This window comes from Daphnia pulicaria, chromosome 3, assembly GCF_021234035.1.
Source record: "Daphnia pulicaria isolate SC F1-1A chromosome 3, SC_F0-13Bv2, whole genome shotgun sequence".
Lineage (NCBI taxonomy): Eukaryota > Metazoa > Arthropoda > Branchiopoda > Diplostraca > Daphniidae > Daphnia > Daphnia pulicaria.
The window spans coordinates 10,001,485-10,013,356 of NC_060915.1; the positions used below are offsets into that span (position 1 = coordinate 10,001,485).

The 11,872-nt window shown below is 46.0% G+C and overlaps 1 protein-coding gene across 1 annotated transcript; it reads right to left on the reverse strand.

Moving 5' to 3' along the window:
* Positions 1-412: 412 nt before the first annotated feature.
* On the reverse strand, positions 413-11,651 carry LOC124328279 (acetylcholine receptor subunit beta-like 1). Its single transcript, XM_046786986.1, has 7 exons — positions 11,073-11,651; positions 5,633-5,769; positions 5,511-5,555; positions 5,246-5,355; positions 3,415-3,505; positions 2,173-3,318; positions 413-2,066 (listed from the first exon to the last, which is right to left on the reverse strand). Exons 1-7 carry the CDS (start codon positions 11,191-11,193, stop codon positions 1,896-1,898), a joined length of 1,821 nt encoding a protein of 606 aa, XP_046642942.1. The 5' UTR covers positions 11,194-11,651; the 3' UTR covers positions 413-1,895.
* Between the last annotated feature and the right edge of the window lie 221 nt (positions 11,652-11,872).

Sequence of the window (11,872 nt, forward strand, 5' to 3'; positions counted from 1 at the left end):
GTTTCCAAAATGAAAAGAAAACGCCGAGTCTGATTTGCTGACAAAGACTAATAATCATGATTATATTTACGTGTATGCTCTCCGTTTCGAGTTGTCCATTTAACACTTACTTGGTGAATCTTTGAAGTTCTTCGCGCGGAACTGGATATATGCAGTTCCGTCATCAATTTCAAAAGGGGGAAATAATTACGTCCCCGTTGCATGCAGGTCAAGGATATATTATAATATCCGAAAGGAATTCAATGACGAAGAGCACCAATTGTGAAGCGGGTCCCTGAATAGGTTAACATTACTTGATTTGGCCAAGTGAATGGGTCCGAAGCGACTTGAGTCTAGACTTTTGGTATCGGAATAGCCCGTGTCGAGTGATGGCATTAGAATGGCACGAAAGAAAGAGAAAAGAGATAAGGTATAAGTGTCATCATTATGTATATAACCTGCTCTATCGTCACATCATTTTCATTGCCACCATTTGACGAATAAGAACACAGCAGCTGCACAGTTTTTGGCACAAAATCAAAGGACATTGAAACACGGAAGAAAATGTCAACCAAGTGTTGTTGCTGTTTTTTTTGTTACTTTTTTTAAATTTTTTTTTTAAATTTTTTTCTTTTTGGTTTCTCGTGTGTTATTATTGTTGTTTTACGAGAGAAATATGGGTCATCTTCTCGGGTGGGGAACAATTTTGTTTTACGTTATGTGAGTGCTATAATGTTCATAGTTGTCCACATATTACATGTTTTAATTTTTTTTCGACATCTAAAATAACGATCTTGTCCATAATCATCATGCAGCGTCATGAATATGACACACAACAATTGAATTTTGGCGCATTGTTAGTTACCACTGAACATGGCGAGCAAAAGAGCAAAGGGTGTGGGGATGAAAACAAACCAATCAATAGCGCATCATTATTGTTATCATCATGAAAATATCGAACCTTCCGAGAAACACTCGGATATTCTCGGGGGGAGGGGGGGGGGGGGGGGCTTTTTCGACTCAAACATTTATCCATCTAAAATGTCTCGTAAATTTTTTTGTTATCGATTTCGCTGTCTTCTATAAGTCAAAACTTTTCTTTTTTGGCCTCTGTGTTTGTTTGTTCGGCGCACAAGGGAAGCGGCGAATCGACGGCGATGACACTCGGTGACGTAACAAAAGCCAATAATAAATCTACGATCAACCGAAACACGGGCGGTGTGGGCGGGGAAGAACAGGAAAAAGCCGAAGGAGAGGAAATCATTGGAGAAATGAACACAGCCGAGAATGAGAGAGAGAGAGAAAAAATAAATCAAAATAGAGAGAAAGTCACAGAGTGTGCTACACACATTTTCATCAATTGTATATATGCATATTTGATACCCAGATAAGACGCGGGAAAATGGAGTAGAGGATATAGGTGGATGAGGAGGGCAGGGTAAGGGCTTTATTCCAAATGGGTTTCTTCTATTGTGTTTTGCCTTTTTCATTCTGTACACCCGTATATGTATGTAATATTTCATGAAAATTCCAGCGAATGCAAAACAAAACCAACACGGGGGAGCATAGAGAGAGGGGGAGAGAGGGGGGAGGACTGATTGGCAGTCAGCAGTCAAGAGGAAAGAGAACAGGAGAAGAATTAAAAGGATAGTTGGATATGACAGCGCACACCACACGCACACACACAGACACACATGAGAGAGAGAGAGAGAGAGAAGATGCTGGGTAAAGACTCGATATATTAATTTATTAATATACCAAACAGAGGGGGAGTTGACTATGTAAATGCAACCAACATATAAAAGAATCGACGCACTGTACGTTAGGTATTAGACTCTCTCTCATTCTCGCTCGTCTTTCGCTCTCGCTCGCTCGCTCGCTGTCTGCCTGTTATAAACTCATTTATGTTTGGGTTATTAACCGGTTTCCCACCGGTACATCTGGACGACCTTATCCTGGTCGACGTATTCGAAGATGTGCGGCGCGTTGATGAGAATGCCAATAGTGCCAGCGGTCGTTACGGCGAAAAACACGTACAACTGCAAACGATCGATGACCATGGCCACGTACTTCCAGTCCTCGCGAATCTGAAAAAGGCCAAAAGTTGTAACAAGATCCAGCCATTCCGCGAACTTCTTCCACCGCGTAGGATGGCAATATCCCTCTGACTTGAACAAAAAGACCAAAACTGACCTGCGTGTATTCGTCTTCGTTTCTCAGATGCTCCGCGATGAACTCAACGGCCTCTGTGGCTTTGTAGGCCTCCGGGGTGAGAAGGAGCGTTTCGGGTGGATCGAGCATGTCACGGCTGCTGATTCCGCCCGATCGCTCGTTCAAGTTCATCAGTTCCTCGTTGGATGAGGCGGGGTGCAGCCGCTCGCAGCAGTGCGGATCGTGATGCTCCCGCTCACGCTCCCTCAGCTGCTCGCTGTTCTGTCGGCTCATCCGGCAATCCGGATGATGCAAATCGGCCAGCTCCATCACCTCCATTTTTCCGCCCACGCCGACGCCGGAAGAAGGATAAGGGAGCAAAGGTGGGGGCGGAGGAGGCGGCGGAGGCGGCGGAGGTTGACCCATGCCGGAGGAAGAAGTGCTGAGCCCTCCGGCCATGCTCATGCTCATACCCATACTGGTCGTACTGGCGGCCCCAGCCGTGCCTCCGCCGAAATTGCCGTAGCTTCCGTAGCCACCGGCCGGCGGTTCCATCATCCACCGGAGTCGGGTCTTCTTGGGTCGTTTCATGAGGAGCAGGATCGGAAGATATTTGAGGAAGACGACGCGAATCCAGTTGGGCATGCGGTGGGTCCGCGGGCCCCTGAAGTTCCAGTTGATGATGACCACCGTCACCAGGATGGACAAGGTGTTCATGATGAAAGTGAAGAGCAGATACTTGGCGATGAGCGGCAAGACGAGCGAAGTCGGCGGAAGAATTTTGGAGACGAGCAGCAGAAACACAACCAGCGACAGGAGAATGCTGATGCCCAGCGTGACTTTCTCGCCGGCCTCGGCCGGCAAGTAGAAGACCAAGACGCAGAGGAAGGAAATGAGGACCGTGGGGAGAATCAAGTTGACCGTGTAGAAGAGCGTCTTGCGGCGGATCGTGATCGAGAACGTGATGTCCATCTGGGTGGGTTTCGTGTGGTTGTGCACGTTGCGCTTCCCAGGCACCTCGATAATGTCCCAAGTGCCGGACTTCCAGTAATCCGACAAGTCGACGTGGTGCTTGTCCAGGTAGAAATCCAGCGACACCTGGTCGCCGTTGAACGTCCAGGAGCCGAATTTCAGCAAACACGTCTGCTGGTCGAACGGGAAGTACGTCACGTCGATCGTGCACGAACTCTGTTGTCCATCGATCCAATCAAGATTCAAGATTTAAAAGAAAAGCCAACACTTAAATCAATTAAGAGAGAAGAAGGAAATGTTGTTTGTCTGTACCTGGTAGATGGCTGGAGGCACCCAGAGGACTTCACCGCCAGAGTAGATGAGGACATTGCACTTGTATCGGACTTCGTAGTTGCCGTCGGCGCTGCGCGTCATTAGTGGGTTCAAAACGAAGACAAACGTTCAAAATTAGGTCGGTCAATTTCTTGTTCCTCTCACCAATGCACGGTCGTAGACTTTGTCCACTTAAATTCAATTGGAAACGTTTCAATATGAATGGGGGGAAAACACATTTTTGCTAAGGATTTTTGCTTAACGTTTGATGTAGCTAATTTTGATGGACGCACGGTCGACCTTGCGGTCGACCTATTGTATAACTAATGACGGGACTCTGTGCTACCAGTACAGCTTGCGACAGTATATAACTCGGCGCTCTACACAAGATCTTGTCTTGGTTGAATGAAATGTGGGAGTGCGTAAGATGCAATGTCAACTCGGAAAGCCTTATCGTGTTTATCCACGTGGTTCGTTACTTATTCGCCCTTTCTCTTTATATCATCTGTATGCTCCGGCGGACTGGGGGCTCTCCCCAGTTGTTCGGGGTAAGGCCCCACCATTACATTACCCAGAGGCGAGCGAGCCACAGTGGGATAGAGACAGGAAGATGGAAGAAAAGAAAATAGCACACAGGAAGGAGCGGAAGGGAGGAGTCAAGGAGGTCAGGATCGATACTACCCAGCGACTATAGACTCTGACTCTGCTACTGCTGCTGTATACACACAGCCAAGTCAAGTAGTCGGAGAAGTTATAAAATATACAATACTCTCTTAATCTTATCCCACATAAATATATGTGTTCTTTATGGATATGTAAGGAGAGAAGGCTATACGTATGGCAGACATGCTGGGCTGAAGTCGACGCGAAGGGCGAGAGCGGGCGAGAGAATAGCAGCAGAAATCCCAGATGGAATTTTTGTGGCTCAATTTCTTTTGCTTTTGCTTTGCGTCACCGTACCCAGGGCGTTCTAATGTTAAACCTGTGCCGGGCGGTTGCTGCTCGCACAAACCGAAACAATCACCACAAATAAAGAAAGTATAAATATATACCCCCAGTATCCCAGTTAGTTGCTTATTTTTTTCAAACGAATCAAAGCGGAACAATTCTATGACCGCAAAAGCGGCTGGACTTTGCGGGGACCAATGAAAAGTTGATTGAAACTTTTTTTTTTTTTCATTTTCCTTTCTGAACCCGCCGCGCCGCCTGGCAATCCCGAAAGGATGAAAGAAACTATTTCCTTTTCTTGTTTCTCTTCTCTTCTTTTTATTTCGGGCGCGGCGTGAGATGATTGAAAGAAATGGAAAGAATTGAATGAGTGATAGAGGAGCTGAGAGTGGTAAAATAGAGTTTTCTCGTTCCAACGGAATCACGCAACAAATAAAAAGCTAATAACAGAAATCAGCCATCCGTGAAAACCCGAAAAGCTCGTCGTCTCCTACACTTGTGATGGATTTTTCATCCTCTCAAGGTTCTTGTCTCTTTGCGCTTGATGCGTCGAAAAGGGTTCGAATTCAGCCCCATTACGTTTTCTTGTGAACTTTTTTTTTTTCTTTTTCTTTTTCCAGTTTGAAGAGGCGTGAACCATATCCGTACGGTGAGCCAGGCGTGATAAGTGAGCTGCCTATCGATTTCAAACTAAGCGCGTCCCTCGCTCGCTCGACCGAAGAATATCAAATTGAGTTTCTCTCCCCTATACATCGCCAGCAGCCAGTGTCCGTGTATGGGTATCAGTAATGCATATATATTGCCGAGTAGTCGAGGTAAGCCAAACAATGCGCTGATGCCACGTCATGAAGATGAACAACAAGGGCACGCCCAAGACTCTTACTTATTAAAAAGCACGATGTCAGGCTTCCATACACGATCGGGAGGCAGGCGCAGAACGTTGATACCACCGTAATCCGCCACGTCCCACTGCAGTTGATAGTCCTGCCAAGTCTGAGTAAAAGCAAGTCAGAGAAGAAAATGGCGAAGATGAATTAGTCAGTCTAATAAAGATGCGTGATGATTAATCATGGTGGCAATTGTCATCATCCGCGACGCAGTCCGATTAGTTTTTACACGCCAAAATCAGTAAACAGCAAGACACTTACCAATCGCAGCCAAACGTTGGATTTCATCACTTGATTTTTCTCGTTCTAAATTCAAAATAATTTGCACAATCAGCACACAAATCCAAATAATATCTAGGGACCATCATATTTATCTGACTTACGACGCTGATGAGCTGAGTAAATGTGAGTCCAAATTTGACGTCGACTTTCATGCTCATGTTTTTGACAGGCCGGACGAGTTTGTTGTAGCCCCGGAAGAGATCGCGAACCAGCCGTTCCTCGTCCTCCGAGCAAGATCCTTTACGTCGATATTGCAGACGTCGACGAAAAGATACGCGCCCAAGTCCAAGGCAGATGCAATGATAAAGCCAAAATAGATTAGATCCAGTATAGACACTTAGACAGCACAATATGTTTTTATATGGTAGAGTATCATTTTATAGAGTATCGCTATAACACAAGAATTAATCGATCGATCGATCTCTTCCATAAACATGCTTCAACATGAAATCGATACGGTCCACATCTCGGACTTCGCATCCGGCGTGATGTTTCTCGATGTTTCTTCTTCTTTTCTTTTTCTTCTTTCCCACGGAGCGGATGGATCCGCCGAAACGGGCAAAGAATGCGATTTGTATTTACCATTGGCGATGGGATGGGATTTGAATAGATATGGGTTTATACATGTTCGCGCTGAAATTGCGAAGGCGATGCCGGATTGCATTGTAGATCACGTCACGTCTATATGTATTGTATACATGTGTGTGTTACAAAGATATTGGAGCAGCGTATAACCAAAGCTCGCTTGGTTGGACACCATCCCGCGACTGTGCAAGTACAACAGAAATACATACACACACACGAACGAGCGGGGTTTTTTCTTCTTTTGATGGCCATCATTTTGATTGATGTAGACGTGTACGTCGAGTCAACATTTTCCATTTTCTTTTCTTTCTTTCCCTTTATTTTTTCCCTTTATTTATTTATTTTTTGTGTGTATGGGCTGGCTAAGGATATATAGGGCTATATATACTGTATATACGAGTATGTCGTGAATCTCCTGCAGGGCCGAAGAGAGGAAGTCGATTGTTTTCCTTTCTATGTCTGATGATTGTTGCAACTGTCGTTTGCAGGGGGTGGGTGGAGCGACGAGGATAGAGAGAGAGAGACGCGAGATGATTGTGTTTCTGTACAACACCAATAGATTCAATGGGCCTCTCTGCCATCTCGGCAATACACACAGCTCGATGCGCCAAATTCCGCCAGGCCTGTCATATTCGTATATCGTACCGCACATCCTCCGCCTTTCCGTCGAAAGCAAAACCTCGTTCGGCCATAAATAATCTCTCGCTCTATATAGACGTCAACTGACAAGTCATAACTGAACGCAGAGCGCAGCAGCAGCAACAGCAGCAACAGCCGAGAGAAAAGAAAAATATGGACGCGCGTCGAATGGAAATCGTGGGGGTTGCTGAATGTTTTAGCTGTTATATATTTTGATTCGCAACGAGTTTTATTTACTCGTGTCTTTTGCCTTGTAGAGAGAATCATGCAAGAACTATGGTATCGATTTCGCTTTAGCTTAATGTGTACAGTGTACACAGAGTGGGCTAAGTTGATCGATGCAGAGCAAACTCGTTGGCTGCCCCAAAGGAATTCGTCAGTCAACCAGAAAAAATTCCTCTATACATAGTGGAAACTCGCTACGTACCAATGGCATTTGCTCTTGATTTTGAGATGCGATGTGTCCCAAAGACCCAAACTTTGCGCGCGCGGATGAAGCAAGTGAACGTGGTAATCGTTGGCATTCTTCAAACGAATCGACCAGTGAATTCAACACCGTGCTTGAGATAGCCCGGTGAAATCGATCGACGCAAATTGCGGACGATTTTCTTGTCAACATATCAATCAAGCCAAAAGAGCCTGTATCTCTTTGCCTATAAACATTCATTATTCTCCTCTTTTTCTCATTGGCTATTGCATTTTTAGTCTATTCTTCTCCTTTTTTTTTGTATTCTATAGTTTGTAACCGATCGATATTCCGAGAAGAGATTCTTCGGTTCTCTGCACTTCCAACTTGATCTTTTTTTTTCCTTCTTCTTTTTCTTCTTCCTATATATTCTTTTCCTTTCCGGCTGCCTCCATCGCTTCGTCTGAACGGATTCGCCAAGTCTGGTCGAACTGACACCCCCCCTTCTCTTGCTTACTTCCTTTCTTCCTTCTTTCCTAGACTGTTCTTTCCTTTCTGCATCTGCATTGATTGCTGTTGCCTGCTAGACTGTACTGCTTTTATTCTTGTTTATATAGCAGCTCCCTCTCGTATTCTTTCACCCGACCCTTTGTCGTTTTTATTTTCCCCGTAGCTTGTTTGTACACACACGCAAAAGCAAAAATAAAATACAAAAAAAAAAAACGAGGGGGAAATAGGGAGACAGGGAGAAAGAAGAAGAGAAAAGAACGACGTCAATATTTATCAAGTGACTGGAAATGGAATGGCCCCCCTCTCATCTCATCTGTCTCTCCGCTCCAATTCCTTTTACACTTACATCCATCTCATCCGTCCGAACTGTTCGTGAGGTGCAGCGCTATATATCTACACTAGAGAGAGAAAACGACGGCCCGGGCTATATACTGCAAGTTTGTGTCTGGGTGAGAGCCGAGTGTACGGATATACAACTCTATATACGTAGCTATTTACACGCTATTGATTTGTTTCTTTGTTTGCTGTGGCTAGCGCTATAGCTGGATGCAAACGTTTGCTCCTTTTCACACATCCGCACGGAGGGGAAAAAATAAAAAAAATATTATGAATCTTATATAATATATCTAGGTCATCAGCAACGCCGTGATCGAGAATGGATCCGGCATTCATATTGTGCCCGGCTGTTCTTATTTTCCTTCTTCGCCGCCCTCATGGTCCAGTTCATCTTCTTGTTTTGATTAGAGCGATTTGATATGTTTCGGTGGAGTCTTCGTCGGCGGTCTAAGCACTCGTGCAAGGGTCAGCGAAAGCAATCGTGATTAATATTGAATGTGCCGCCCGTCCAACTATATCTACGAGTATACGCACCACGCCCTTGTATATACGTCTAACACGCGCAATGCTGCCCATGCTGTGTGTGTTTGCTGCTAGTTAGAGATGGAACTGGCGGGATGACGGCCTCTTCTCAACTTCCTTTTCCATAAGTATAGGCAGCGAGCCAATTTGTGAGTTTGACGAGTGTACACGATATAGTGATGATGCTCTAAATTTGTGGATGAGCCCGGGCTACTGCTGCTGCTGCTGCTCGAGCACCAGCACTTAGGCTATTGCCGGAGCGTACAGAGAAGAGGAATAACACGACAGGGTTTAGATTTCTGGATATATATGCGCGTATTTGTGCTGGGTTAGCTGGAATACTCTCGTACACATAGGAAAAGCGGCCGTCGGCACGTTTTGTTCCGTCCGCCATGAAAAGCTCTTTGCTCGTCACTTCAAAGCGAGAAGAAATTTCACATGATGGAGGACAGCTGTTTCTACGCTGCACACTCGACACTTCCCCTTAAATGTGCATAGTGCAGTAGTATAGTGCTCCTCTTGACTGTATTAATGGCGGCAGCGTTGCATGCGAAAGACGGACTAGGGCAACGTATCAAAACAACTTTTCGGCCGTCTGAAGAATGTCCCGAAATCTCACAACGTCTACGTTGAATAAGTGAAAAAGGTGCCGGGGTGTTATCGCCTAATAATAACAAGGGAATGAGATCAGCCCATGCGCCCGCATCAAACGAGTGTGTGTGTGTGTGCTGTATAGATGTACTGCACTATACATGAAGTCGATATACGTGACTGACATGACTGGGTTCATTTTGACGTGAACATCAATTTGCGGCACTGCTCCCGTCTCCCGTCTGGGAGAAGACAGCCGAAATAACCGGCCTGAGCGCGGGCGGCTTTTTTTCCATTTTTAAAAAAGGCCAACATATACATATTTATCAAGAAGATTATTTTTTTTTCCAGCGAAACGTTACGCCTTTCCATTTCGTACTGCTGGTCTGTAAATCTAGGCTGCTCAACTCCTTAGTCCTCTCGTCTATACTTTCTGCTCCGACTAACATACAAATCAAAAACTCCCGAACGGCGAACGCTCTATGGCAGTCGCAGCTGCTGCTACTGCTGTTAGCTTTTATTTACAAGACAACTTCGCTCGTTCATGATATGTGTGCGGGAGCGAATAAGGCGCGCTTTCTGCTGGGCAACAACAATCGATAGTTCCGCCTCGTCTCTCTCCCTAGCTCGTCTCTCATCTCGCAGCGGCAGCAGCAGCCGCCGGAGAGTTCAGGATAGAGTCGGCAGTAGCCTAGCGACTGGTTGGCTGGTGCCGACATCCTTCTTCTTCCTATCACCATCATTTATGAGGAAACTAACTACAAGGGATATGAAAAATAATGGGGACGAACGCCAACATGTACACCCAACACAGAGAGAGAGAGAGAAACGGAGAATAAGGGGTGGAATCGGACTAAATTGGCTCAAATCAAAATCGGTTTAGTGTCAGCAATCTCAAGTCGAGGTATCCATCATCTCCTTTTGAAAACAATGCCGAGTGCTGCTCCCTGCATCCCACTACACTCTGGCGGATCTAATTATCTAGGTTGCTGGCTCTGAGGTATGCTGATGGTGGATGCGCTTGGCCCATATTCGCGTCCCTATATATGCAGTATACGAAATGTTTTTTCATTACGCAATCGTGGGCGGCGCTACATGGGCCGGAGATGAGCTATATAAGCTCGGAGGAAAAAAGAAAGAAATGTTTCTTTTCTTGGAAAAATGGGAAACGGGAGCGAAAGCGGGGCGAAATATAGTTAGGGGTTTCGAGACATGAACGGTTGAAACGATGCAGCAGTGCTAGATAAGAATGAACGTGACTTTTGAGGACGCCCAGCCAACTTTTTCCGTGTCCACTGAGACTTCCAATCCGGCCCGGAGAACGAGACAAGGCGACGTTTGAAAGACTCCATCTGCTGTTTTTGCACCCATTTACTCACCGATATACCACAAGGAAAAAGAGAACCAACCGACTAACAGCCAGACAGAAACTGCATGTCTATATGTCCTCCATACATACATATAGTAGCTTGGCAATTGCTGGCCTGCATGTATATGCAGCACAGACTGGGGGGTCTGGGTCTTCTATAGACGTCAAATTGAGTGTTGCCCTACTGTTTTGGTGTGGCTTGTCACAAACTCCTCCGTTGATTATTTTTCTTGGAAAAAAAAATAGGAGAGAGTAGAACTCGGGCGGTCAACCAGAAACCTTTTCCCCAAATAGATACTCTTTTGTAAACCGGGCGGAAATGACGATGGTGCATGGATGGCGCTCCATTTTTACTACCGGCGACGATGCTCCTTTTGTTTGGGAGGAGCCGGGCTATAGAAATCGATTTGCTACAGAACTGACGACCCAATCGTTCAGGAGGAAAACAAGAGGTCGAACGACATCGACGATAGAGAGAGAAAGAGAGGGGGGGGGGGGACTGGTTTGGCGGCAGTCGTCGTCGATGTCGTAATCAAGATATTCAAGAATAATATAGATAGGATTCGGCAACACTGTAACTTACCAAAACCGGTAAAGAGGACCATCAACGTCACGATTAACACAGCAGCTCTGGAACGCCAAGCACTCTTCGTTGTTGCCATGGCCTTTGTGAAGCATCCACGATTCAGACTGAGCAATTTCATTCTTTTTCCTTACCCCTCCAAAGTTCTCCGCCGTTCGCTGCCTTTCCTCACTTCACACTTTTTCCTCTCACGACCTTTCTTCTTCTTCTTTCCCTCTCTCTCCGGTCCCCTTGGATTGGTTATATCCCGCTACACTTATCAAAGGCTGTTTGGCATGGTGCACGAGATCCGGACCTGCTACTAGACACCGAGAGGCTCACGGAACTTGCCGTGATCATTCAGTTGAACTCTGGTTTTGATGGAACATTCACTATAGTGCTATCCACGACACTGTTTCTTTCTTCGCAGCTTTTTTTTTACCCCTTGTACAATGTGCAACGCTATACCAGCAACCAAGAGCTCTGCTCGATCTCAAAACAACCAACGGTGGAGCCACGGCACGGCACGCTCTTTCCCGACTCTCGGTCTTCAATGATAATCAGCCTCTGCGATTCTCTAGGACTAGAGCCCGAAGAGACGGTTGCAGCTGGATGCTGCGGGAAATGAGAGACCGTGGCGGTGCTGGGCGCCGTTGAGCACGCGACGCAGGACCCAGTGCGCAACCGGCAACCCCCTCCGGAGGGACGCGCATGAGCATAAAACCTTACACCCAGTCGCCGTCGATCTCCCTTATCTTATTTCTTATATACTCTATACATTCGTGGGTTGTGAAATGCGAGTCTAAATCCCTCGTCAATTG

Excerpts from the sequence above, each read along its gene's own strand:
- LOC124328279 (XM_046786986.1), bottom strand. The coding sequence starts at position 11,193 with ATGAAATTGCTCAGTCTGAATCGTGGATGCTTCACAAAGGCCATGGCA. Across the intron at positions 3,506-5,245 it reads GACATCGTGCTTTTTAATAA|CGCCGACGGCAACTACGAAG; the intron begins GTAAGAGTCTTG and ends AATGACGCGCAG. Across the intron at positions 2,067-2,172 it reads ACGAAGACGAATACACGCAG|ATTCGCGAGGACTGGAAGTA; the intron begins GTCAGTTTTGGT and ends GGCCTTTTTCAG.